Source organism: Pteropus vampyrus, unplaced genomic scaffold, assembly GCF_000151845.1.
Source record: "Pteropus vampyrus isolate Shadow unplaced genomic scaffold, Pvam_2.0 Scaffold1, whole genome shotgun sequence".
Lineage (NCBI taxonomy): Eukaryota > Metazoa > Chordata > Mammalia > Chiroptera > Pteropodidae > Pteropus > Pteropus vampyrus.
Genome location: NW_011888782.1, coordinates 19,683,121 through 19,709,696, shown reverse-complemented (window position 1 = coordinate 19,709,696; position 26,576 = coordinate 19,683,121). Strand labels below are relative to the sequence as shown.

Here is a 26,576-nt window from a genome sequence, read left to right as displayed (position 1 = left end):
GTGCGCGCGCGCGCGTCTACACCAGCTGAAACTCGCTTGCTTGGGGATAACGCTTGTCCGGAGCTGGTTTCCTCTCCCTTGCCAACCAGCCGGGCCTTCCTGAGAAACGCGTGGGCATCTTTCGAGGTGCGGTGGGGCTGCAGAAGAGGGAAGGCACCCGGGAGGGAGCTGACAATTTACTGAGCATCTCAACCTGCCAGGTGCTTTACTGAGAGTTGACCTCATTTCATCCTCTTCACAAACCTGTGAGGAGGGTGGAATCATCCCCATTTCTCAGATGTGAAAACGAAGGTGCACGGAACTCTTGAGGCCACCAGGCTTGATAGCGGTGGGTCTGGGATTTGAACTCAGATCTACAGACCTCTCCCATCCAGCTAGATAAATAAACACACAGAAGAACTAAAGACCACCAGGAAAAAGACTAGAGCCAAAGCATTTTAGAATTAATAGGGGGTGGGGGGAGGAAACGAGTTTGTGAAATATTCCCTTAATTAATTTCAAATATAGGAGCATATTTACACTGCCTTTCACGTCTGGTTCTGGGGGCGGTGTTGTGTGGCAGGGACCGCACCAGTGCTGGGCAGAGGCGTCTGGGGACACCTTTTCAGAGTATCCGCCTGCTGGAGTAGGGGGTGAGGAGAAGTTGTGGAGGGAACTCAGTTGTTATTCATCCCCAAGTGAGTCATCGTCCACCTCGCCCCCTCCCTGTTGACTCCGTTTCCTTTTCTTTTCTTGATGAAAAGCTGTCCAGGGCGACGGCTCTCAGATTGAACCTGGGTCCTGCCTTTGCTGTTGTCCTTCATGAAGCACCTTGGCATTGGGTGGTCCTGTGCTTTGATGAACGTTAGAGGCTGTGAAGTTGGTCTTCGTTACTGCTTGCAGAGGTGATCTGTTGGACTAGTGTTGACTTAGCAATCACAGTCACAATCAATGGGGCATCTAGAGCAGTAGTCAAGCATCGTGCTTATCCTTCAGGGGCAAGGTAGCAAGAAACAGGGGCCCGGGGAAGTGAAAAAGGAAAGGGATGTTGGATTTGCCTGGCAGCCCAACCTCAGAATAGCATTTCAGTTTAATATTTGGATTGCTTTAGGTGGTGCCGTAAAATGCTTCACTGGAGAAAGAACAGAGAGGCAGAAAACGATTTCTGAAAGATGCTCTTTAACTCACTCCATTTAGGTCTGAAAGGTCTTCGAGCCATGGTCTTTGATGGTGAGCTAAAAGGAGTGGAAGAGGGAAGGAGTCCCTGCATGAGAATCCCATGAGGCCTGAGAATAACAGAAATGTTCTCAGCATTATCACAGCCAGATTTAGGCAAAACTGGTGGAAGAAAATACTGGACTTCACAAGGGTTTTGGGGCTACGCTGTATCCCTTTAGAGCTTTTTGCCATCTTTGATGTGCTGGGTGCATTCATTCCCAACCGCCAGCCTCTCCTCTTCGTGGGAGGATGACCTTAGGCTGCTAGGAATTGGTCAGTAGGAATTGAGAGCAAGGAGTACCTGTAAATTGTACTGGGGGCAGCCCCTAAGCAACAACTGAGAGGCGCTGGAGTAAAAACAGTCCAGCTCTCTTGCCCTTGATGAGGACACTCCCAAGTACTTTGTCTGCAGAGACTCACCGTAGAGTTGTCAGTTGACTTCCGTGAGTCTTCGTTGAGCTTGTTTCTCTTTCTTGTCTCTCTTCTTCACTCCCCTGCCACTTTTTCCTAGAAATACTTGCTAATGAAACACTTTCACAGGGATTCTTATCTTGGGATCAGATTCTATGGATCTGTTCACTCTCAACACTTTTTTCCTCCGATGGGTTCTAAGTAAAACTGTATCATCAGTAATGGGTAACCTATGCTGGTCTGTCAAGTGCTTTTGTATGAACTTGCACAAGATGCCTCCTTCTGGGAAGATGGAGCCCTGTGCTTAGGCACAGGATTAGCAAGCAGGGGTTCCGTGCCCAGCAGCCCCCTCGTCGGGGTGCATTTGGTGGTGCATGGGGCCCAACAGAAGGGATGGTGTGGTGCTTGGTCTTGGTGCTCAGAAAAGCAAAACAAGATGGAGAGCTGCTTACTTGTCCCAAGATCTCATTCCTTGGCTTCTCTCATCCCTCCTTTTCCCAGTTCAAGGGAAATTTTTCCTACCACGTTTTTCTAAATAGTTGAATATTTCGGGCAGATGTTTTTGTTTTTCTCTGGTGAAATGTCAAACAGGTTAAATGTCTTAGCTTCTTTCTAAAGCTAATAAAGGGACAGGAAAGGCTATCTCGGCTAGTGGAACCACAATACCACAGACTGTAGGGGGACTTCACCCGCTTGGCCTTCCAGGGGGCTTCTGCCTTGACCTGTGCTCATCGTGTAGGGGCTTGGATGGGCTGCTGTGGTCAGAGGCTCTTGCCTGATGAGGTCCCTTCCTTGCATCCAGCGGCCCATTGTATCTGGTTTCAGAGTTTCCTCACTTTTTCCTTTTGTGGTCTCCTGTTAATGTCTAAATTTGGCCCATCTGGCGGTAAAGCAGAGCCCCTTTTGAAGATGCATATGTGAGGGACCTCTTTGAAAGGATGTTTTTGTTAACTGCCTGATAATGTAGGTCAGAAGAGGGAAACACAAGGAGAGAGGAAGAGTGGGGAAGAAGATATCTGTCCTGGGAGTCAGGGCCCTGACTTCCATCCCCAGAGGTCCGAGGCTTCCTTTTGATCTGGGGCAAGTCATTGAACTTCTCTGGGAACCTCAGTGTCTTCACCTTTCTTTACTTAATAATCATTATCCAGCCGACCTCAGAGGGTTGTTTGATGATCAGAGGGGGATATTTCCGGTGACTCATCAAACAATTATTGAGCAAGCCCGTAAAATCTATACCCAGAGAGAACTGGCAGTCTCTCGGGAACAGTGCTGTATGTGGAGGTATCGTGGTATACGTAGTAAGTGGGGTAGAGAGAAGCACCAGTTCAGTGGCTGTATGAAGGGATGGGGAAGTCTCCAGAGCTGCTTGGGCTAGCTCAAAGGCTAAATGTTTACAGAGCTTTGCAAATGGCAGGGTGCCATATATTGCGTGGTTATGGGGATTAGAGCTCTTGAGTTCATTAGAACTACCTTCAAACCTGGCTCTGGTACTTCGGAGCTGTGCGATCCTGGGAAAGGTACTCAATCTACTCTGAGCCTCAGTTTTTCATTGGTAAAATGGGCATGATCAAATTGTTCTGAGGATTTAGTGATGTAAAATACTTAGTGGATATTATTTTAAACAAGAAGTATTGTTATTAAAGTTACCTTTTAGGCTGAAGAACTCTGTTTGGGTGCCTTGGGTTAGTGCTTCTCAAATATTGGGCATATGAATTATCTGAGGATCTTGCTAAAATACAGATTCTGATTCAGGAGGTCTGGGATAGAGCCTGAGATTCTGCTTATCTCACTAGCTCCTAAATTCTGTAGGTGTTGCTTGTTTGAGGACCAGACTTTGAGTACGAGGCCCTAGGCTACTTCTCCCCAGGTAAAGTCTGAGGCCTTTGTGGGGGCTGAAGAGCACTGTGTTTGGGGAGGTGATGGGGAGAGTTCAGACCTCCTAGGTAGGTCTGGCCTAAGGCAGAAACTGCTGGGATTGGCTGCTGTAGAGTAAGGTGTTTCCTACAGGAGGTAATGGGTTTAACCCAATCTCTTTCAAGTGCCTTAGGACCAGTCCTAAGAAAGCTCTTTGTGGCCAAATGTCCAAATGCTCCTTACTTCTCCTGCATGCTGGCTTTGGGATATAGAGATGAATAAGCCACTGAACCTACCATTGGGTGGTTGGGGGTGGTGTGGGGACAGTCACGTAAACATGTGATTATTACGTGGTGAGATAAACATTCTGTAGAGTTTGTGGGTGATGGTGATGGGACTAAGAGGGTTGGAAAAGGAAGGAAAACTTCCTAGTAGTAATTAAATCTGAACCGGGTTTTGAAGATGATCACAGTGGTGGGTGGGGGAGGAGGGTAGAAGAGTATGGGGAATGGAATTCTAGGATTAAGGAATAGCATGTGCAAAGTTAGGGTGTCATGAAACAGCTTGTCGTGTTTAATGAAGAATTGTTTGGAGCATGGAATATCCTGGCAAGGGCTTGGTCAGGGAGGCAGAGCACAGTTCCTGAAGATGTGTTAGTCAGGATAGGCTAAGCTCTGCTGCAATAACAAATCAACTTCATCATCCTAGTAGCTTAACGCAACAAAGGTTACATCACACTCATACTGTGTGTCCCTCACAGGTCAGTGGGGTGCCAAGATGACACAACTTTCCCCATCTTGCAGACACACCATTTGGGGAATGTGGTCTATGCAGTCATCCGCACAGGGGGAAATGGTGGAAGAGTTGCTCTCTTGCTGTTTTGTGCTTCAGTCTGGAACTGATGAATTGCTGCTGGTGCCCACAACCCATTAGCCAGAAGTCATTGTGAGGAGCCTGGGAAATGATGGGGGTTATGGATGGAAGGTTCAGAGACATCACTGTCTTTCCCACATATGCCTTGTTACTTGGAAGGCCAGAGGTTCTCAAGGGAGAGTAATATGTGAATTTCTTTAAAGAAAAAATAATCTCATAGTTTCCTATTGGTGGCTTATATTATTTTTATTATAATGCAATTCAAATATGTAGTAGCATTCAATAGGTCTAATCTTAAATTTAGAGCTCTCGTAGGACTATAAAACCAAAACAAATATATAAGTGTAATATCAACACAGCTACAAATCAAGGAAATTCAGATTAACTTCAGGAATTTAAGGCGATGGATGAAGTTATTTTTGCTAAAACTTAATCACTGTTTTTGATTCTATAAATGATTGTTCAGGTTCTTATGAATTTATGCTAAGTGCCATATCACATGAGTTGTATGATGGCTCAATTATCTCATCAGTTTCTTCTCTCTTTATTGTCTGGTTTGTTATTTCTCATTAGCCTGTGCCAGTTAAAATAATATTTCTTGTCGCCAACTACATCATCAATGTAAGAATACATACGGTGAAATGATGTGGCGGCACTTGGTCATCACATGGTCATTCAGAATATGTTTGCTGATTTTCAAATGAAATGATATTCTTAAAAAAGATGATCACGAAAACAAAAGCACAAAGTTAAACAGCAGATAATTTTGGAGAACATCTGAGCCCCCTAGAATATGTCTGAAGATTCCCTAGAATTTGAGAAACAGATAGAAAACTACCAGAGTGTTTCGTGAAGGGGGAGAGATGACCAACTTTATGGTTTAGAGACAGTACTTTGTCCAGGTGTGTACGTAGAGGAGATCCAGGGAGGAAGGCCTGAGCCAGATGGGTTAGGTCAGATGTGATGAGGGTGGGTGCTAGGCGGTAAGTAGTTAAGGGAATGGAGAGGAGGTGCCAGATTTGAAATGCACTTTGGAGGTGGAATGCACAGGACTTGGAAATTGTAGGAGGTGAGGGGAGGGAAGAGGAGTCAGAGATGAGTTTGGAGCAGTTGATGGTGCCACTGACCAGGCTGACGACCACATGTGTCCACGAAAAGAACAGAAGAGCTCAAGGTCAGAGCTGTGTTCAGCCATATTCATCATCCCATCTTTTCTGATGAACTTGAGCTTTCCTGAACGAATTTCTGAGGAACTACAGCATCTAGTGCATTTAATTAGTGATCATTTGGATGATATGAGTGGCTTCGTTAGCCTTTCTATCGTGCCTGCTGCTTATGACCCATTGCAGGGGGGTTCTGGCAACATTTTCCCTAATTAAGCACACACTTTTTTTTGTCTTCTATATGTTTGAAGAAAATGAAAAAAATTGAGAAAATTGTGGATGGTTCTGAGCTAGAAACTGTTGATACCATATGATGTGATTAGCTATCTGCCTTCAGGTTCTGAGAGTGCTAACAATCAACTTTCCACCTTGGGTTTTTTGGACGGAGATGCTCAAAATTCTCTGAGGAAAGAGCAGACTTGGTACAAGTTAAATGATCTCTAGGTAATTACGTAATGAGGAATGTGGAAACTCTGTACTTTAGGGAGGTGGAGGACAAAGAACACGAGGCCACCCAAACAGACAAACAAAAATGTCATGAACTGGAAACAAATCCTTGTTGTCGCTAGAGTGAAATCTTGTCTTAATTAAAGTTTTCATCATTAAATAATTTAAAATGTAACTTGGCGTTTCCTGTTTGTATGTATTATTAACCTAAGGCACCAGCTGGTGGAAGCGGCATGAGCAAGCTGCCAGAAGTGGCTTTGACCCCACTTGTTCTCACTCATGACAAACTTTTTCATGTCTCGTGGTCTTGGTATGGGCATCACCTTCATGGCAGAACCTCCGAGGATCTCCAGGGAGATGTGTAGCATCCTCAGGCTGTGTCTTTGTGGAACTTGGGATAAATAATTTGTAATCAAGTGTTACCTGTCATCCTCAGAGACCACATACTACTTGAGGACAGGCACTATGTCTTTTCATCTTGGAATCCCCCCAAACTAGTGGAGCATTTTCCCTAATAGCCATCTCCACACCCATGAGCTAGTCCAGGGCACCCTTTAAGTAGCATCTTTGGGCCGTAGGGCTGGTTGGAGGAGCAGATTTCTCAGCAATAATAGCCTTGATTTTAGAGTATCTTTCAGAAATAGATTGGATGAAGCTGGTTGTTCAATTGAGTTCAGATGATGTGTTGGTTTCAGATTAGTTGCAACCAGAATCCTCTGGAGCTTGCGTCTCTGCATATGTGACAGAGGTAGTCGGTACTCCCAGATATCACTGCCTTTAGCAGATGCTATCATTTCTTGTCCATAGTCCCTGTTCTGATGGTTTCCTCATAATCCACTGCAACCCTGTTTGAGGGCTTTCTCTGAGTGCAGGAGCATGGTTGGCGCATTCCTGGGGAAAACCAGACTGCCGGGTAGCCACTAGGATGATGAAGTTGATTTGCTACTGCAGCAGAGCTTAGCCTATCCTGACTAATACATCTTCAAAAACTGAGCTCTGCCTCCCTGACCAAGCCCTTCCCAAGACACTCCATGCTCCAAATAACTCTTCATTTGAGGACCTGAACACACCAATCTATTTCATGATGCCCTTTGCACATGCTGTTTCTTAATCCCAGCAGCAGCCTTCAACCACTAATGGTGGGGAACAGGTGGATAAATATCATAGTTTCTCTGACCCTCTGCAGTACAACCCTTGGGCATGTTCTACCCAGTCTCCCAAGAAGTTCCCAGCAGAGCTGAGCCCTGGGTGCCCACGGAAGTAATCTGCTCATTTGTGCTGCTATGCTGCTTTGTTTCTTCACTCTCTTCCGGTGCTTCCTGGATCGCCTCCCAAATAAACTCACATCCTTGCCCCTGGCTTGACTTTTAGGAAGAGTCCAACCCAAGACCCTTCTGGGTTGGTTGGGGCCTCTGGACTGTGGGTACAAGTGCTGTATGTCACTTCTCATGCAAGGCAGGTAAGAGCCAGGGCACTGCCACCGTGTCTGTCCTGCTGCTGTGGCAGCCTCGGAGGACCTGACATGGAGGAAGGCTGCTTAGTCCACACTGGAATTCACATGTGCAAGAAGCTTTTATTATGGTAGCCACTGAGCTTCTTGGCATTTATCAGTTGAGGCACCTACCTACCTGACACACAGCATCAGTGCTGTTCTTTTGGGTACCAATACATAGGTCAGCACATCTTGTATCTCCATCCTGTATGATACGTAAGATCTCTTTGGGACCTTTTACTTGTTATCTCCTTTAATACTTCTAATTTCAAAACTCGTTCTTTCTTCAGTGGTTTGATTAACATTAAAGTACAAATTAAAGTACAATTTAATTACATCTATCTGTGACTTTTAATTAATCTGGAATCGATTTTGGTATATACTTGTGAAATAAAAATCTAAATTTATTTTATTTCCAAATTATTAACCAATTGTTCCAATATCGAATAAAAATTATTTTTACCTTCCTGATTAGTCTGTAATGATCTTTTATTATACATTAAATTCTCATGTGCATTAGTATCTATTTTTGAACTACAGTTTTCTTTTTCCTTAAATCCAGCTCTTCTTGTGTAAGTACCAAGACGTTGTAATAGCACCTCTGTAATATAGTTTGCTGTCTTCATTACTCATTACTCATTTCCCTCCTATCTTCTCTCAAACACTGCGTTGGTGCTTACGTTGCATTAAGCCTACACGTTGCAATGGGAAAGAACCGATATGTTTAACTTATTAGGACTTCATTTTTTGAATTGGACAGTCATTGTATTGAATCTTCTGTTTCCTCCTCAGTTTTGTAGTTTTCCTTACGTTGACTATACACATTTCTTGCTAAAGTCATTCCTAGGAATGCTCTTTGTGTTGACACTATATATGTTATTATTTTAAAATTGTGTTTTCCAACTTGTTATTGCTGTTATATAGGACAGCTTAGTACAAATATAATATAAATACAGATAATTAAAAAATTTGGCCTTATCGATGTCCACTTTTTAATTATATTTCAAAGTAAAAACATATAAAGCTACTTCATGCAGTTCCATGTCCTGTAATCGCCTTTCCAGGTGGTTCAGAATAAACAATAGGTACACTCTAGAATTGAATTCAAGGTGGGAGGGAATAAAGGATAGAGAAAAAAGATGTAAAAAGGAGTTATCATGCTGTAGGAGTCATAGGATCCCACCCCACAATTCAGGTGCAGAGTCATAGATGCCACAACAGCAAACAGCTTGGGTTCATTGTGTGTTTCTCTTTGAGACATAATCTCTCATGAATTTAAAACTTGCTTGTAGGTGTCTCTGCCTGGTCCTAGACATCACTAGCCCCAACATCATAGTCTTCCCTTAGATGATTGACACTTGTTAATGAGAACACGTTTATATTTGAGTCTGGATAATAAAAGATAATGTCAGGATGCCAGCCAGCTCTTCGGTGACACTAAAGACAGGCCTGACAGGTCAGGCTGGTTAACATAAAACACATAAAAGGACACCACGGCCCCACTCAGGGTCTCAAGTTAAGAAAACCCAAATTATTGGACATATTAACTTAAAAAGAAATAATAAACAGAAATCAAGTATGCTAGTTCGAAGCTCCCTTATCTTTTTGGAACTTGGAGTCAACTGATGCCGAAGGCCTGCAGATCTCCCCAGCAAACTCATTATGAGAAAACTCTTGAGGACAAGGTTACAGGTGTGCTACGTGCTGACTATTAGAACCTTTTAGTGCTTTCTCTTTCATGCCATCAATATTATTTTAGAATTCAAAGGAGTTGGTCACTTTAAGAATGGCATAACTGGAGATGTTTCACTGGTTCTGAAGATGGTGGTCTTCTCCAAAGACATCTTATAGCGTGAAAGGGAAACAGGAGCCCACAGTCACATTAAGAGAAACAGAAAATAAACTAAAAGAAATCGGAGAACCAGTTGAGAGACCCCTGTGGTTGGTTCCCATGTTCTCAGGAACCTTTGTAAGTTGTTTGCTTTTTCCCAGTTGCTTTGTCTACAGATTACAAAGCAAAGACAGCAGCGGCTGCCTGGTTTTCTTTATGTTTTGCTGCACTTTCTTCATCGCAAGTACAAAGTAGGTGTGTTTGTTAAGTTGTTTTCTTCGGAAAGGAAGGAATGTTAGTGTAGAGGTGGAAGGGGGCGAGTTAGGGGACAGGCTGATATCTTTATCTTGCCCTCAGCATGTTCATATGCCATAAACACGATGTGTGGGCTTTTAAGTAGTCTTAAGTGAGGATGTTAACAAAGAAAATAACACACACATGATGGATTCTTTTTTTATTGGGAGGAGGGAGTAGGGTATTAAATATCTACCCACCTGGGGTGGGATAAAGGGGAAGTTCTACATTTTTCAAGCTGCCTTGAGCAAGTGTCAAAAATTCTCAGCAGTGTCTGTCTCTATCCGGAGGCTGGCGTTGTGTTCTGTTTTTTTGTTTTAACCTACAATTAACTACCATCCACTAAAAATTCAACCAGTAATAGTCATATTATTTCACAGCTTTTAAAGGAACTTTTTTCTTAAATGATCATACAGTTCGTTTCCTATCCTTGAGAATAGTGTAAAAGTTTTAAATTAGATATTAAGGAATCACTGATGATCACCACAAATGATTCTTTTATTCACTCACATACATTTATTGAGTGTCTACTATATGGCCGCAGTGGTAGGCACAATAATTTTACTTAATTTAAATAGAAAATAGCCACATGTAGCTAATGACCATTGTATTAAACAGTGCGGAGCTAGAGGGTTGGGGAGACAGAGGCTGAAGCATCAAGTAAGTATTGTAACACCAGTAGTGTTAGTTGCTGTGAAGAAAGAAGCAGGATTGGCAAGTGAGGGGGAGGGACATGAAGGGGGTGAGAATCTTCAGGAGAGGCCTTTGGAGACCTGATATTAGAGTGATCGAAGACCTGAGCAAAGATAGGAAGAATGTGTGTGAGAGAAATAGACACCCCAGGCATCTCTGGGTAATTAATTGCCTTGTATTTTTAATGAAATATGAGAGAAGGGATGCTTGCTATTTAAGAATTTGAAAAAAAAAAAAAACACTACAAAACACTCAGCGCTCATCCTTATTTTAAAATCAGTGGCCTTTCATAATTCGGGGCAACGGTGTGGGTCTAGGTTCCGTAGAAGCAGAACCTAAGGGTAGGCTTTTTGTGCATGTAATTTTGGGAGGAGAGCTGTCAGGAGAAGGGCAAGGGAGCAAGTTGAGCAGCATGTGGCCTCAGCTGGAGACGGGCTTTAGCCTGAGCCCACGGGAGCTCTGGGGCATGCATTGCATCGTGGAGGTGGTCCTACCTTGGGTTGAGAGCTAGTCTTTTCTACTCTTCCCCGTCTCTATCAGTCAGCCATTGATTATGGACTGCCCTTGGAGGGTGAATTGGGTGTGTAACCTCCTGGAGGAACGGCTCTAGTCAGCAAAGGGTAATTCCTGGGAGAAGTAAGCAGTGGTGGCCCTTTAATAGCCAACTTCATAAGTAGGAGGGGGTCACTGCCTGGTAAGGGGATCTGACTGTTCACCTTCAGCATCCATGACTATGCTGTCTCTATAGAGTGTTCATGACTGAGTAGCTTTAGATAGACTTGGGGCAGAAACAGATGAAAATCCTGAGTATGCAGTTGTTTTGATCACCTAGCCATTCCGATGACTATGAACCCCACTGATAGACTGTTTTTGTTAATTCTACTATGGATTTACTGGGTTCTTTCATGCAACACCTATTTATTGCCAGCTGGCCGCATGCCTGGCATCAGGTCTGTGTGTTTGGAATCTGGCCACGCAAGGCCCATTTATTTAGTAGATTCCATCCCTGCGAGTTACATTTTTTTGGCAAATGCCAAGGAACAGCATCACAAGCGATCCTGCAGCTTAACCACAACTCCTGGAGAAGCCAGAAGCTGCCAAGGTTTACTCTGCTCTGAAGGCAGCAGTCTGTTACAACACTTATATGATGCTCTCAAAAGGCCCAGATCCAGCAGTTGGGCTGCTGGAGGGAACTGGGTAAGATTCTGCCCACTGAGGTTGGCTTCTCAGCGGAGCAGCCGGCTTGCCTCAGTGCCACTGCTGTCAGTCTGATTTAACCATTATGTACTGGGTGCTTATCACATGCAGGCCACTTTGTGCCCGTCACCTTGTTATAGTCCTGCCACCCATCCTGGGAGGCTGGGCTGGTGGTGGCTACACAGGCTCCATGCTAGTGAGGACCAGTGGGCACTCTGCGACATGTCGGTGAAGACCCTCTTAGCTCTGGCATTCAGGGTGGGTATTGGGGTCACTGCTAGAGCTTTATGGTGGCCTTTTGCAGTCAGTGTCTTGATATCATGACTTCCTTACTTTTAAATGAGAGGAAAAGCAAACCTAGTTTGAACTCCCTAAAGGAAAAAAAGTTTGCACCTTAATCTGCCTTACCCCAATATCACTCTCCTTTGTCCGGAATCTTAAAACACTTCAGGGACTTGTTTTTTAGTTCATCCTGCCTATGGGGATGTCAGGGAAAATCTTACTTGTTTATTGCCAGCTGTGGGAACACTGTGTGACTTTATTTTGCCCAATTGGGATACTGGCTGGCTTGACAATCAGGGCAGAGCTAAACTGAGTCTGCTTTGCTTAGGTATTGATGCCCGTTGATGAGTCTGAGTCCTGCTCTGTTTCCTCTGCACGATCCCATGAGCTTTGCTTTATTCCATGATTCAAGTGACACCCCTACACCTGTCAAAGCCATTGTTCAAAAAGATTCAGGATCTGTGGAAGGATTGTTTCAGTTCTTACTAACTAACTGTGTGGCCTTGGGCTAGTTGCTTACCCTCTCTGGTCTACAGTTGTATCTGAAAATTGAGGGTGGTGGGCTACTGGCCCTTTTAGTTCTACCATGCAGAGATTTTCACCCACACAGCCTTTTTGTCTAACACACAGATCCTCCTTACAAGTCTCATTTGCATCCTCTTCAGATTGGATCAGTGGCATTACATTTGTTTACAAAGGGTGCATATTTCAACATAAGCAATTTTTGCCAGTAAATCCAATTGATCATGTAAATGGCCAAGTCTTGAATATTTATGGAAAGTTCTTCCTCAGTCTGGTGTACCCAAACCTCAGATAAAACACAGTGGAGCTATTTAGTTTATTTATTTCTTCCTGAGTGAATTTTGGTAATTTGTATCTTTCGTGGAATCCATGAGAGTTGTCTTATTTATTGGCATATAATTATTCATGATATTCCCTTATTATTATTTAACATAAACAGCCTCAGTGTTTTTCACCTGTGTCATCTCTGTTAAATATGAATGAAAGCTATATATTTTTGGACACATTTCCTCTTACATTGTTTTGCTTGCTTGTTATTTAATTATATGTTATACATGAAAGTTGTCTTACCAAGAAGTCAAAATCATTTAAAGAACACTTTCTAAAGAATCCACAGGCTCTTTGCTCCTCTTTCCTGTACAGTAATAGGTGGCAGAGCCCCTTAGATAAGCATCTAATAAATGGGGTGAGGGGCTTCAGGGCCAGGCACTGACAGATGGTCCAAATATGCCAGGGGTCTTTATATCAATCTAAGATCCGTCCAAACCAAAACACCAAGATGTAGAAGTGAGTTAGGTGTGCTCAGTCTTTCCAGAAAAGAAAAGGTGAAGGGGTTGCCTTTTAGAGTTTCTGCAGCCTCACCTATAAGGATGGATGGAACGTGGGGAAGCTGTAGCTAGCCCGGTGTCAGAATGCTGTTGTGACATAGGTCAGTGGGACTAGGGGACCGATGGAAGCCTTGGGATGCGATAATCAGACAGAAAGAGGAAAATATGGTGAAGTCTTGCAGACATCAAGTCAGCCGCAAACTGGTCCCAGGTCGGTGTGCTTTAGTGCTCCCCTTTCAAATGAATACACCCAAAGGGCCAACCTGGACAGAACTGGGCAAAGCAAAACTCAGCCCAAACAGAGGTTATTGTGAATCAGAGCTGCAATAGACAGTTGGAATTAAAAATCCAGGTCATAGGAAACAGCAGCGGGCTTACAAGCCAAGCCCCTTTGGAATTTTACTGAGTGTGCGGTGACCCCCCAGGGGTGAGATTATGGGCGAGCTGGAAATGTTTGGCAGAAACTTTAAACCCAGGGGTGACACTGAAAGGTAAGCTGTCCCCAGGGAACAGCATCAGATATCGCAAAGGACAACATGAGGGACAGGGCAGCATCTGGAGAGGCTCAACAGTGGGACACAGAGCCAAGGACGAAAGAGGAGCATAAAGACTTTGTGTGACAAAATAATCAGAAGTTGGGAGAAGGGTTTATATGGAGGAAAAGCTGTTGGAGAGAAACGGTTATTGTGTGGGCCCTGGAATGTTGGAGGCCTCGCCAGCCCTGGGAGCAAATGAGGCCGTGTCACTATTAATGCCCAGCTCAGAGTCCCAGTGGCCCTACCTGCTCACACAGGACCTCAGCTGGCATCCTTGGAGTCCTCAGGGCAGGATGTCACCTGTGCTCAGGTACACTGTGGCTCCTGTTCTTCCTTTGGCTGTTATGTCCCTCCTCACTCCCTCCTCCCCTTGCTGTCCCCTGGCTGTCAGTGTGTCCCCAGAGCCCTACATTGCCCTCTTCCCCCTAAGGTCCTGGGGCTTGTGCTGCTTACTCTGTTGTATGTACCTCATCGCTTGGGCCCCAGCGCCTCCCACAGGCTTTTGAAACACGCTCCCTTGACGTCCATCCTTAACCCTGTGCTCCGAGGGTTATGAGGGGACGGTGCAGATATTATGTCCTCCCTTCTTTTGTCATTGCCTCCTATGCTTACTCTCCCCTCCCAGCTGTCCGCCAGTGCCTGTGCACAAAGCACCTCCTTCTTACCCCTTCAACCACCCCCTTTCCTGCCCATTTGGCAACCGGTACAAATAGGCAATGGAAAAATAAACGCATCCCTGGGCTAAGAGCTGTCCCTGGATCCCAGTTTGGATGTAGTTAGGTCACACTGCCAAATTTCCAGGGCTAATCGAAGGGATGTAAATTAGTCTACATACCTTTATGGTCTCTCTTGTCATGGTCTGAATATTTTGGTTCCAGTAACCAGTTCGGTGAAGCAAGAAATAGTCTTTAGCAGGACCTCTCAAACTTTCATTTGCACCAGACCACCTGAGGGTCTGTTAAAATGCAAAATCTGATTCTGTAGGTCTGGAGTGGAGCCTGAGATTCTGCATTTCTAACGAGCTCCCAGGTGTTACCGATACTGCTGGTCTTCTTTCCATAGTTGCGTTCTAGATCATTCCCACCCCATTTCTGTTCACTATGCTCTAGAGAAAACCCTTTGACAAAGAAACGATGACTGGACTTTTTGTTTCATTACACTGGTGATGTCATGTTTTGATTCCATATCATACCATCGCTTACCCACATATGAAAATAAACGTGCTGTTTGTTATCACACTTTTCAAAGGGATTGGTGTATGGATGGCCCACTTTGAAATTAGTTACAGCTGACCAGCACTCCCAGAAGGATGCTCTTGAACTTCTCTCTATATCTTTGCTTCTCTGTGGTCCGTGGGCCAGCAGCATTGGCATCACCTGGGACCTTGTTAGAGATGCAGACCCTCGGGCCCCACCCTAGACCTAGACAGACTGAATTAGGAATTGCATTTTAGCATGATCCCCAGGGTGTGTGTGTGCATATTAATATTCGAGAAGCCCTGCTCTCTAGAACACAGTATACCGGAAGTGGTAGCTGCTGGTTTAGTCACTTTAGGAAAAGGTACACTCTCTTTGTTCTGATTAAAAAAAGACAACTAAAAGATTAATTTTAACAGTACATTCTTTATTGTTTTTTCTTGATCCTAAACTCAATGATTAGCAGCCCAAACAAAGTAATAAAAAATGATTAGACAGGAAACTGGGTTAACGTGACTTCCTTCCAGTCATTTCGATAGCCTTTTCAGTGTAATAAGGAGTAGAGCTGACCATTGTGGAATCAGGTTATGTTAATTTATCTGAACTGTCGCAGCAGATAGGAGCTGAACCCATTAGAGGTAATAACGGCGAAATGCCTGTGTAGTTACCGAGTTTATTAGCTCACACCAGTCAGAGAATCCTGGGATCAGTGAGCAGGAAGTTGGTTTGTCTCCCCAGAAGAGCTATATGCTTACGCTTGCTGGAATGTTTCTCTTGCTATTCTGTCCCCACTGGTTTTCTATTTCAATTGCTATATGAATGACAAATTTGCCCTGGAGAGTAACCTTTAGTGTCATATTCTCTTTGCCCTTAGATTTGGGGAAAATCCAAGGTTAGAAGGCCTGTTTTCTTTTAGAGAAGAAAACAAACACAATTTGAGTGCCTGCTCTGTGCTAAGCAGTGTGCTGGGCACTTTCAGCATGAGTGAGATATCAGGTTTGGCACATGTGGAAACTGAGGCACAGAGAGGTTATAGTATGTTCCCAAGGTCACACAGCTAATAAGAGTCTGGTAGAACCAGGATTTAAATGAGATCATCTGATCCCTTGTTTAGTGTTCTTTGCACAACTATAAAATGAAGCTTTCACAAAGCTCTCTACCTGTGTCAGTTGCTCTATAAATGCTGCTTTGGTAAATATCCTTGTAGTCAGTGGATACCTGTGATCGTGCTTTCTTTCACCTTACTTATTTAATCTATTGAGGAGGTCTGTTGTGTGACGTCTACCAGTGCTGGAAGTAGTTACACTCAATTATTTACAACGAGAGCTGGAAGACTCAGACTTGACATAGGCGTTTGATGTTCGGGCTGGGAACTGCTTCCCCAAATCTTGAGTGCCTACTGTATGTAATAGGGTGGAGTAGGGGGATTTACATAATCCATGGGCTCTGCTTTTGGAGCGTTTAACTTTAGTCAAGAGGAAGAATATTTACACCTATGAAGACGAGGTAACGATGAGCTAATATGTGCCAAAAGAAGGCCAGGTGTTCCACAGCCATGTGCTGGCATTGAGTCTCAAGCATTCGTACTAAATGTTGGTTTAATGAAATGACTAGGTCTTTGGAGGAGGGAGCTATGCCTGTGAACTTGTGAGGTCAGGGATAGTTTGGTGATGGATGTGGGTCTTTAGGTCTTACAAGGGAGTAAGGCTTGGATGGGTGGGAGGAGGGAAGGTGAAGTGGGGTTGGTAATGGGTGGGGGCCGCTGGCTTGTGGAGGGCCTTACATATCAAGCCGAGGATGGTCATAGGGAGCCATTGTAGGTTCTTGAGCAGAGGAGTGGCTCAGCCAAAGCAATGCTTGTCCTATTGTATGTGTGGGGCTAGATTGGCATTGGTGAGAAAACTTATAAGCATTTGTATTTGCGGCGTGTGAGGCAAAAGCAGCAGTATTGTTAAATCGAGACTGGTTTAGGAAGTTAATGGGAAAACAATGCTACAAGAGCATCTTTTCTCTATGTCACCTCCTGGGATGCCGCGGGCTTGGTGACCGAGGACTGGGAATTAAGATGTTTCATTTTTATTGTCTATCCCTTCGTTAACTATTTACTGTTGATGTAGGGATAGAGTAGGGGTTATTATCTTACATAGTTTTAGGTTGAACCATATGAAATTTCCATTTTTTTCATAGGTCAAAATGGGTAGAACTACCAGCAATTTCATATGATTTCATTTACTTGATTTTGAGATTGTTGGAGATGTGTAGATGTGGGCTGCCTTTGGCTTTCTGGTCGGGGTGATTAGGGTAGGTACCCAGATGACGCTGCTTACAAGTAGCCTGAAAGTACTCAGTGTACTCTAGTCTTTGGGAGATGAGATCGTTCCTGGAGATTGAGCCCAGGGCCCAAGGGATGTGTTATGTTCTTTCTCTCTCTAATATTTGCTCTCCCTGACCAAGGACCAGGCATTCAGCGTCTCCTGATTTTATTCTGTTACCTTTGCTGAAGAAAATTTTGCTCTGGACCGAGAATTTTAAAGGAGGGAGGAGAGCTTGTGGAAGAGAGGATAACAATATTTGCATCTCGATTGTTTTCCTAGTACTGCCTTGTAGTTTGATGCAGACAGAACCCAGTTAAGATGGGGGAGGAGGGGTACTGAGTTCTCACGCTTGCCTCAGGCTGCCGAGGTTTTAAATGAGTTTGAGAACGTCTGGGCAGTGGACTGAGCATGCCTGATGGTGGTGTGGTGGAGGCTGAGCTGTTCTGCCTTCATGTTCTTTGTGTCTGCACTCTCGTGGAGCCTCTCCTGGGTTCATGGATGGGGTGTTTCCAGATTGCTCCCCTAACCAGCAGGAATAAGGGCTGGCTCCGAGGCTGCGTCTACTGAAACTGGCTGGGCACAGCCATCCCAGGGAGTGTGCCCCTTTTGGCCCCAACTCTGGGTACCATGGGGCCGAGTCATCTGTCATCACACCCAAACTCCACAATTTCATGGTTTGAGACCTTGAGGCGACTGGTTCCATCATGATTTGCCTCTCTGTCATCCTCAGTTGCCACTCAACATGCGAGTCCCCACAGCGTTTGTCCTGTTCTAGCGAGTATTGTTCTTTGCTTCACTGACATCTCGAATACTCCCTTGTCCTCCTGGTTCTCTCTTGAAAATCCCTCTCCTCTCCCTTCCTCGGAATAAGAAATCTCTTCCATTTACTTAGCCTGCAAGTATGTATCGAGGGTCCCACTCTGTGAGAAGCAGCACAAGGAAAACAAATGAGGAAAAACACTGGTCTTTTCATGCACATGCATTTGAAGATCACCTTCCTTAGCACCTGTCCTCGATTTTTCCAGTGAGAAAACACAACTGGTACCACTGCTGTGCCTCTCTCTTTCCTCTTCTTTTCTGAAGAAAAGAAGTAACAGCTATCCGGAAATAGTTAAACCATAAATGTGATTTGTAAGCTCCTAAGTTTATGGCATGTGGGAAGATCAGTACCAGCCACCACTTGTCATCCAATCTGACACCTGTGTCTAGATGGAAATCATCTCAGAACAGATTGCATGTTATAATTAAAAAACAAAAAAACATTCCGTGTAAATATGCTCCGCCAAATTGCCCATCCTGGCACCACTGGGGTTTCTGCCACAATTCAAATGCACTTAAAAGATTATTTTTAACTTCTTTTTAAAGGAAGCATAAACAGCAGATTCCTACATGTAGGATATGACATATGGACGCTGTGGGGTAACTTTAATAACTCACAGCCCACCCTCACGGTTTAATTGAGCTACACATTCTTTCATTTTCCTGTTTCTTTTCCTGACCTGGACAGAAATTGAAATTGAAACACGTTTGCCTCAAGTACTTTATTCTGGCTGGGTACAGTTGACCGAGAAATACAAAGTCTCGTTTTACTCATTTATTCAGTTTATTTGGAAATACAATGAGAATGAACACATTCTCGTTATTAAAGTTCTGAACAATCACATGACCTTGGCTTCTTTCCTTTTTTTTTTTTTTAAATAATAAGAGGAGAAACCTTTTAGAGAAGAGAGTTTCTATACCTAGACTAAAATCTTTAATTTTCTTGCTTTTTTTTTACAACCCCCAGTGCAAAAGAATCTCAGTCAGAGTTTTAAGAAATGCCCACGATGTCATGTTGGTCCATGAGTTCTTGTTACGCCAGGTGAAGCTGAGCACAGCAGAATTTTACCTTATCAGTAGATTACATCGCTACCAAAATGAAATGGTCCCACAAAAGAGGTATTAAGATCGTGAGGACAGTATTGGTAACTGGCAATCACTGTGCCCTTACTGTGTGTGTCAAGCATGGCTTTAAGTGAACAGTAATTATTTTATTTATACTTCATGAAAACCTTGGGAGGAAGGTGTTAGCATTCCTACTTTATAGATGAAAGAGAACCAAAATGTGAGTAATTTGCCCAAGTTCACACATATAGTTAGTAGCCATGACAGGTTTTAAATCCAGATCCATCTCAAACTCTGATCACCACTTCTTCACACATCACCTCATCTTGAGTGGGTTAAAAGTTGAGCTGACAAAACTTGTGGTGGATAAGATTTGGGTCCATCGAAGTTCCAGAATGTTCTGACTTCTTGTTGGTATTCCCTGAGCAGCAAACCTCGGGCCTTTTATCTCAGCTGTAGATTCTTGAAAGTCAACTCACTTTAAAGTAGTGGGAGTTGTGTTCTCAGGGTCAGGCCTCATCTAGAATGGGCTCCCCAGGCACGGCCCAACCTGGGAGTCCCTGGAAAAACTAGAGAGACAACCTCAGGCTTCATGCTGACTCTGTTCTTTGCTCTTGGCCTCTCACAGAGGAGCCTGGAGCTTAGTCTCCATTTCAAGCAGACTCTCAAAGATCCCTCTTATAAACTATAATAGAATCAGTCCTCTTTAGTAAAGTCTTGGTGAAGGCCGGAGAGCTCTTTGAACCCATTTTGACTAACGCTGTGTTGTTATTTTCCTCTTGCAGGACATCGAGGCCTATGTGACCATTCTCTAAAATATTTAAGCTCGAGAATCATGGAGCGGAAGCTGCAGGGCTCATGGCTGCCTGCTGGCCGAGGGAATCTGGAGAAACTGTCCCCGGGAACGCGCAGCTCCGTGGTGCCCGTGTTCAGCCCTCAGAATGGTTCTCACTCCACCCATGCTGAGAACAGCCCGCTGAAGCCCAGGGTGGTGACCGTGGTGAGGCTGGGCGGACACCCGCTGCGGAAGATCACCCTGCTCCTCAACAGGCGGTCAGTGCAGACCTTCGAGCAGCTCTTGGCGGACGTCTCAGAGGCCTTGGGCTTTCCAAGATGGAAGAGCGATCATGTGAGAAAACTGTTTAACCTCAAGGGCAAAGAAATCAGGAGCATCTCTGATTTCTTCAGGGAAGGGGATGCTTTCATAGCCGTGGGCAAAGAACCACTGACACTGAAGAACATTCAGGTGGCCATAGAAGAACTGTACCCCAGTAAAGCCCGGGCCTTGACATTGACCCAGCATGGCCGGATTCCTTCTCCAAGGCTGAGAAGCAGGCTTTATTGCAAGGCTCTGAAAGGGAGTCACCACTGTGGGGAGATGGAGAGCACCAAGAGCGGCAGTGAGGCTGTCAGGTCCAAGGCAGCTGTCAGACACCAGGGGAAGGCCCCCGTGGAGCCGGTGCCGGAGGACAGGGCAAAGGCCCCGAAGAAGTGGGCGAGGGGGAATTGGGAACCTGAACCCGGGAGCAAGCCTCCCAGGGAAGCTGCCTTAGAGAGGCATGCGAACGGAGAGAAGCACCTGGGGGTGGAGATCGAGAGGACCTCAGGTGAAATTATCAGGTGTGAGAAGTGCAAGAGAGAGAGAGAGCTCCAGCAGAGCCTGCAGAGGGAGAGGCTGTCCCTGGGGACCAGTGAGCTAGACATAGGCAAGTCCCAACGGTATGACGTGGAGAAGCTGGTAAGGACCAGGAGCTGCAGGAGGTCCCCCGAGGCCAACTCTCTGGGTGGGGAGGAACAGGGGAAGGGTGACAGCCACAGGAGCAGTTCCAGGAACCTTACTCAGGAGATGAGGAGACCCAGCAAGAACACAGACAAGAAAGAGGACAGAGACCCCGGAGGCCAGGAAGGTCATCTGCAAGGAGCAGCCAAGGCTAAGAAAGATCTTGTGGAAGCTCAACCTGTCAGAGAGGAGGGCCGGAGGGATGGGAAGAAAGACACCAGGAACAAGTATGGCGGCTGGCTTCTCAGGGAGCACCAGGCTGACTCCGAGAAGCTTCCCAGGACCAGAGGGGAAGAGCAGGAGGCAGAAAAGGAGAAAAAGCCATGTGCGTCAGGAGGGAGAAAGATGCTTTCCAAAGATGACCAACTCGGAAGGGTAGAAAAGGAGCCCAAAACAAGGCCGGAAGAAAGCAAGTCAGAGAGGCCTGGTGGCCGGAAGCGGCGGCCGGCGGGCATCATCTCGGCCAACGTGGAGAAGCACTATGAGCCAGGCCGGGTCATTGGGGACGGGAACTTCGCCGTGGTGAAGGAGTGCCGGCACCGAGAGACCAGGCAGGCCTACGCCATGAAGATCATTGACAAGTCCAAACTCAAAGGAAAGGAGGACATGGTTGACAGTGAGATCTTAATTATCCAGAGCCTCTCTCATCCCAACATAGTGAAACTGCATGAAGTCTACGAAACAGAAACGGAAATCTACCTGATCATGGAGTACGTGCAGGGCGGAGACCTTTTCGACGCCATCATAGAAAGTGTCAAGTTCCCAGAGCATGACGCTGCCCTCATGCTCACCGACTTGTGTAAGGCACTCGTCCATATGCATGACAAGAGCATTGTCCACCGGGATCTGAAGCCAGAGAACTTGCTGGTAAGCCCTGACCTTGCCACTATGGGAGAGGGTGTTTATAAAATGCGGGATATGAGAAATACCAATTGCCTCATACTCCGTCACTCTTACTCGCTAGAATACTACCTTTACGCTATTGTAACATACTCATTCCAGTATTAAAAACTTTGGTTATAGTTCATAAGTTGCTGAGATAAATCGGTTTTGACGAAATTATGGAAAAGGAAACCTTCCAATTTAAATAAAATGTAATATGTTTCCTCATCCCTGAGAGAAAAATACTTTTGCCTTAACAATGACCAGGTGGACTTATTTACTGGGCATTTGCACAAAGGCTGGCCTAGGTATCGGAGCTGGCCTACAGCTTCCCCTGTAGGCTTTGTGTTCACCCTCCCATTGAAACCACCCCTGACCCTTTTGCAGATAACTTCTTGCCATGAGAATTCAAAAGGCTCATCATGGCAGGGACCTGTGTGTGGAGTGGACAAGAGGCAGGCTCTGGAGTCAGATAACCTGACTTTGAATCTTGGCTTTCTTAGCTGCTTGCTCTAGAATCAGTCCTTCACCTCTCTGGGCCTGAATCTCTTTAATTACTATTAAAGAGAAATAGTAATAGTACCTATCTTGGAAGGTTGAGTGAGGATTGAGTATGGGAAAAGTGAAGGAGACTCTGACAGTGGGAGCTGGCCTGACACTCACGGCTCAGCTGTAGTGTTTTCCTGATGAACACAAACAGTTTCACAGAACACCAATATCTGACCATGAGGAATCAAGATAAAAGCAAGACCCCTTTTATAATCATGTCCAAATGCAGATAAGAAAAAGATTGTCCAAACTATGGCCAAATACCCCTCTTCTGGCTACTGTGAGTGACTGCCTCACTAGATGAGAATCACTCAGATGCCCAGTCATAGAATTACTCTCTCTTCCTGACAGTATTTAATTCAGAGCAGAATCTACCTTTTTGAACCCTCCGCCAAACCACCTCACACAGCCTGAATCTTTCAATAGATACCCGAATCCCAGTGGTGTGCATTCTCTATTGTTGCCATGAGGCAGGGAACTTAGGGTGTTCTTGAATTACAAGTGTGTTCCTGATGGTCTTTGTTCGGACAGCGTACACTGTCACTCTCTGGCACCTTTATCCCACCTTCTTCTTCGTAGCCCTGCTCACCAGCTTGTAATTCTGTATTTATTCCGTTTTCTTTCTCCTCTGACTGGAAAGAAGGTTGGTTCTATGACAACAGAAACTTTGTTCTATTCAGATTGTACCCTGAAACCTAGAATAGTTCTGTCACATGATAGACATCCATTAATTATTAGTTGGATGAATAAATGAATACGGACAGAGCATGCTGCCTGGGAGAGAGCGAGCACTCCATCGGTGGCAGCTACTGTCATTATTATCAGCAGCTCTGTTATTAAGTGGGTATCATGAATAAGCACTCAAAGCTGGATTGCTGCAGGCAAAGCAATAGTGAATGGAGACCGTGATCTTGATGAGCCACACTTTTTAGGGGGTAAGGGCATGGATTTAGCCTGTTTTTTAAAAAATTCAATGGCTGTCCACCCAGCCTGGAATCGTCATCCCAGTGCATTTATTTGTCGGTAAATGCTCTCACCAGGAGAATGAAACATTGAGTGAGTCAAGCTAATTATCTGGTGAAATGAGGTCTACGTTGACTGCTGAGTCAAGTAAATGTGTTTTTGCCCAAATTCATAAAATTACAGAAGTTTGACTGGTTGCCTGAGTGGACTGAATTACCATCAAATAACTCTCCTTTTGAAAATTTTCATTTTTTTGCATTACCTGAGTGTCTCCATCCTTTGCTTGCTTTTTATTTCTGTCTTCTGGGTCCGAGCCCAAGTAATCTCCATGCGTGATGTGCTGTACGCTGTTTCTCATGGCTACTTTGGACTAGCCACAGAGCGGTGTTGTTTAATGACCCTCTGAAGTATTCCTCGAATGGTCTCAGCAGGAGAGGTTCTGACTAGAGGCCTGGGCTGGTTTCATGAGCTGAGCGCTTTGAGCTTGTGCCCCTGAAAGCATTATCACTGTTATACAAGTTCCATGTTATACCAGGAAGCGGGATGAAATCGTTTACCCTATAGGATCGTTTTCTTTTGGGGACAGTCATCTGAGCTTGCATTTTCTCAGCAAGGTTCTGGAACCAATCTGTCGAGCTGGCTCATCTCTTGGACAATAGAGACTCTCCCTTGTGTTAAGGGACTTACTTGTCAACAGGCTTTGAAGTGGAGAAAGTCATCACCAGTTTAGACTGCATCAAGTTCCCTTTAGGAAGTCGAAAATTGCAAGGTGAACATTTAGTGTGGACAAGCTGACTGCCTCAGAGAAGTCATCTGACAGCTCTTCATAGATTTAAATGTCAGTAAATATGTGTTTTGGGTGTCTTTAAGGGCAGTGAGGCGTGTTTGTGTGTTGTGTGAATGTGTTTGTGTGTTGTGTGAGTGTGTTTGTGTGTATGTGTGTTCTGAGAAGCAAAACTTCAGAGTAGCTATACTTTTTCAGTCTATATACATGAGTTGTCTATTGGTATTAAAAGTAGCTGATATTTAGATCCTTTTTCTGAATTTGAAGAAAGCCCACTTTTTTATTTTCAAATAAAAACTTTTTTTTTTTTTTGGTGGTGGTATGGGCCCTTCAGAAACTGCGAAAAACTGAGTATTTGAGTCATCTTTTGTGGAATAGGTTAATATCTTTTCTCCCTATGGATAATTTTGTCAGCTTACATTTATCAAAACGAACAGGCCTGTCACATTTGTAAACCGTTTGTCCTTTTTCTGGGTGAGTAAAGTTCAATGTATTGTTATGTCAGAAATCTAAACACTAATGTTAGTGCTCTTTGCTTTTTTCAGACAGATCTGGGTTTTGCTAGATTTGACAATGGGATCATTGCCTGGGTTTAGAAAGGTGCCATCTCTAAACTTGCTGATATGATAATGATTTTGAAAACTTGGTAGGTCGACTAGGATTTAATATTAGTAAATATCACCATGGTGACTACTGTCCATCAATTATTGCTTTTAGAGACTTTCTGAATATACTAAGAGCTCTTAATGAATATAGCAAGCTTATTATCATTGTTTTAATCAAAGGGAATATTTGTATCTGATAATTGGGCCCCAGAATAAAATTTTAGGCCTATATTACTGTCTATTTATTTCTATGGATCACATTTTCTGATAAGGTGCTAGTTCTCTTCTTCCCTTTGGGTTATTTTGGCTCATGAGATCTTGCCAAAGAAGTTTTAATTATGAGAATTTCCAGCTTGCAGAAATATCAGTGTTAATTGCTTCTCCTGCCAGCGTGTGCTCCCTTGGCGGGGTTGGGATGTGTTGTGTGATGTTGCCTGGGCCTCAGGAGGAGGGGAAGAAGCAAACAGGAGCCGGAGAGGTGAAGAGGATCAGACCAGCCCACACAGGATGGGAAGTAGACAGGCCAGGTTAGTTATGGCCAACAGAGGAGATATTACAACCTGCAAAGAAAGCTGAGTGGGGGTGAGGAGAGACTGAAGAGGTGTCAGACAGGAGCAAGGTCATTTGAAAAAATCTGTTCCAGAATAAGGGAAGAGATGGGACACGTTCCCGGTCTGGAAATAGGGCTGAAAGGACTGAGATGGGTGGGCAGGCACTAAAGCTTAGGAGTACTTGGAGCAGAGACCTTTGAAATGGTGGTGGGGATAGGTCACAGATAAATGAGGGACAAAAGTTGTACCCTCTTTCTGGCCTCTTGATGGTTCTTGGAAGGAACAGACTCTTCTAGATTTTTAACTGCTGAATTTTGACTAGGACAGGGCAGTGATCAATGTCTCAAGGGTGACAAAGAAAATCTAGAAGGATAAAAAATGGCCAAACAAATGGGCCCTCCTTGCCCAATCTTTCTTTTAAAGACAATTGCAATTAGACAACTAGACCTTAGGCCTTGGAAACGCAAAGAGATTCACTGACTTGCTTCCTTAGATTAAAGACATTTTGAAAACAAAGCGTTTTAAGAAATTTAATCGTAGACCCTCAAATGGCTCACAAGAAATCAGTCTTTTAGACAGGTGACAACACACAGGAACACAAGTATTAAGAGGACAATAGGAAATTGTTGTGATTTACTAAATGAACTTGTTCAATTATTGCATTCATTTTAATTCCCTAAGTTCTTTTACCATGTCCACTTTGACACATGAGAAGGATTCAGTGACTCTTGCTCTGTTAGTTGGTGGTTCTGCAGTGCATAATCCTCTCTCAGCAGCACGGCTTCTCTTCTGCCAGCTCCAATTTCAGTCTCCTTTTCCCTTAGCTTCTAAGACGGAGGTGTCCATGTCCTCTCACTAACAGTCCAAGTATTCATGAATGCATTTATATACCGACCACTTTAATTAAAAAATTGGTAACAACTTTGAAGCATATCTTGTTAGTTATACTTAATAAAATCTAGAAATGTGGATTACAGCAATAACGTGAAGTCAAAGAAAAAGGACAGTGATACAGGCCTTTAGGTCATTGGCTACTATCGATCAAATCAGCAAGAAGATAGGTTTATAAGAGATAGAATCTATCTCGAGAGTATCAAGGTGAATTCTGCAGTTATGACTTTAGGTTTATATCTGTGAGAGTGGCTTTCGGTATCCATTTCAGCAGTTTCTAAAACTAAAAATAGTAATAAAAAGTACTCATATAGTCAGTGAATCCACATGCTGTCCATATAGCCAGAGGTTTCAAGAAATTTCTTAAAGTTTTCAAAATTCTAGATTCTGGGTCATCTCAATGACTGAGGTTTTCTTCCTTCTGTCAGTTCCTTTTGAAATAGTCACCTAACAGGGAATATGTCTGGTAATTTACTGTCTGTAGTAAATTATCAATAGCAAAGGCAACTTAACAGCATGATTCATAGTTACTCACCTTGTCGAATATCTTCTAAAAT

At 44.2% G+C, this 26,576-nt stretch overlaps 1 protein-coding gene and 2 long non-coding RNA genes across 3 annotated transcripts in view; 2 read left to right on the top strand and 1 right to left on the bottom strand.

Annotated features, from left to right (window-relative positions):
• The window catches only part of LOC111744876, a 13,416-nt gene extending 2,884 nt beyond the window's left edge, over window positions 1-10,532 (top strand). The window contains exon 3 of the long non-coding RNA XR_002782374.1: window positions 10,107-10,532. This is a non-coding gene — a long non-coding RNA (uncharacterized LOC111744876). The remainder of the gene's footprint in view (window positions 1-10,106) is intronic.
• LOC111744888 lies at window positions 64-600 on the bottom strand. The gene is made up of 2 exons (XR_002782388.1): window positions 520-600; window positions 64-374 (listed from the first exon to the last, which is right to left on the bottom strand). It is a non-coding gene; the product is annotated as an uncharacterized LOC111744888 (long non-coding RNA).
• Window positions 10,533-19,799: 9,267 nt separating the features above from the next.
• DCLK3 (doublecortin like kinase 3) overlaps window positions 19,800-26,576 on the top strand; it is a 26,526-nt gene continuing 19,749 nt past the window's right edge. Inside the window, exon 1 of the mRNA XM_011363781.2 lies at window positions 19,800-21,661. Coding sequence (XP_011362083.1) covers window positions 19,850-21,661 — 1,812 coding nt within the window. The 5' untranslated portion in view covers window positions 19,800-19,849. The remainder of the gene's footprint in view (window positions 21,662-26,576) is intronic.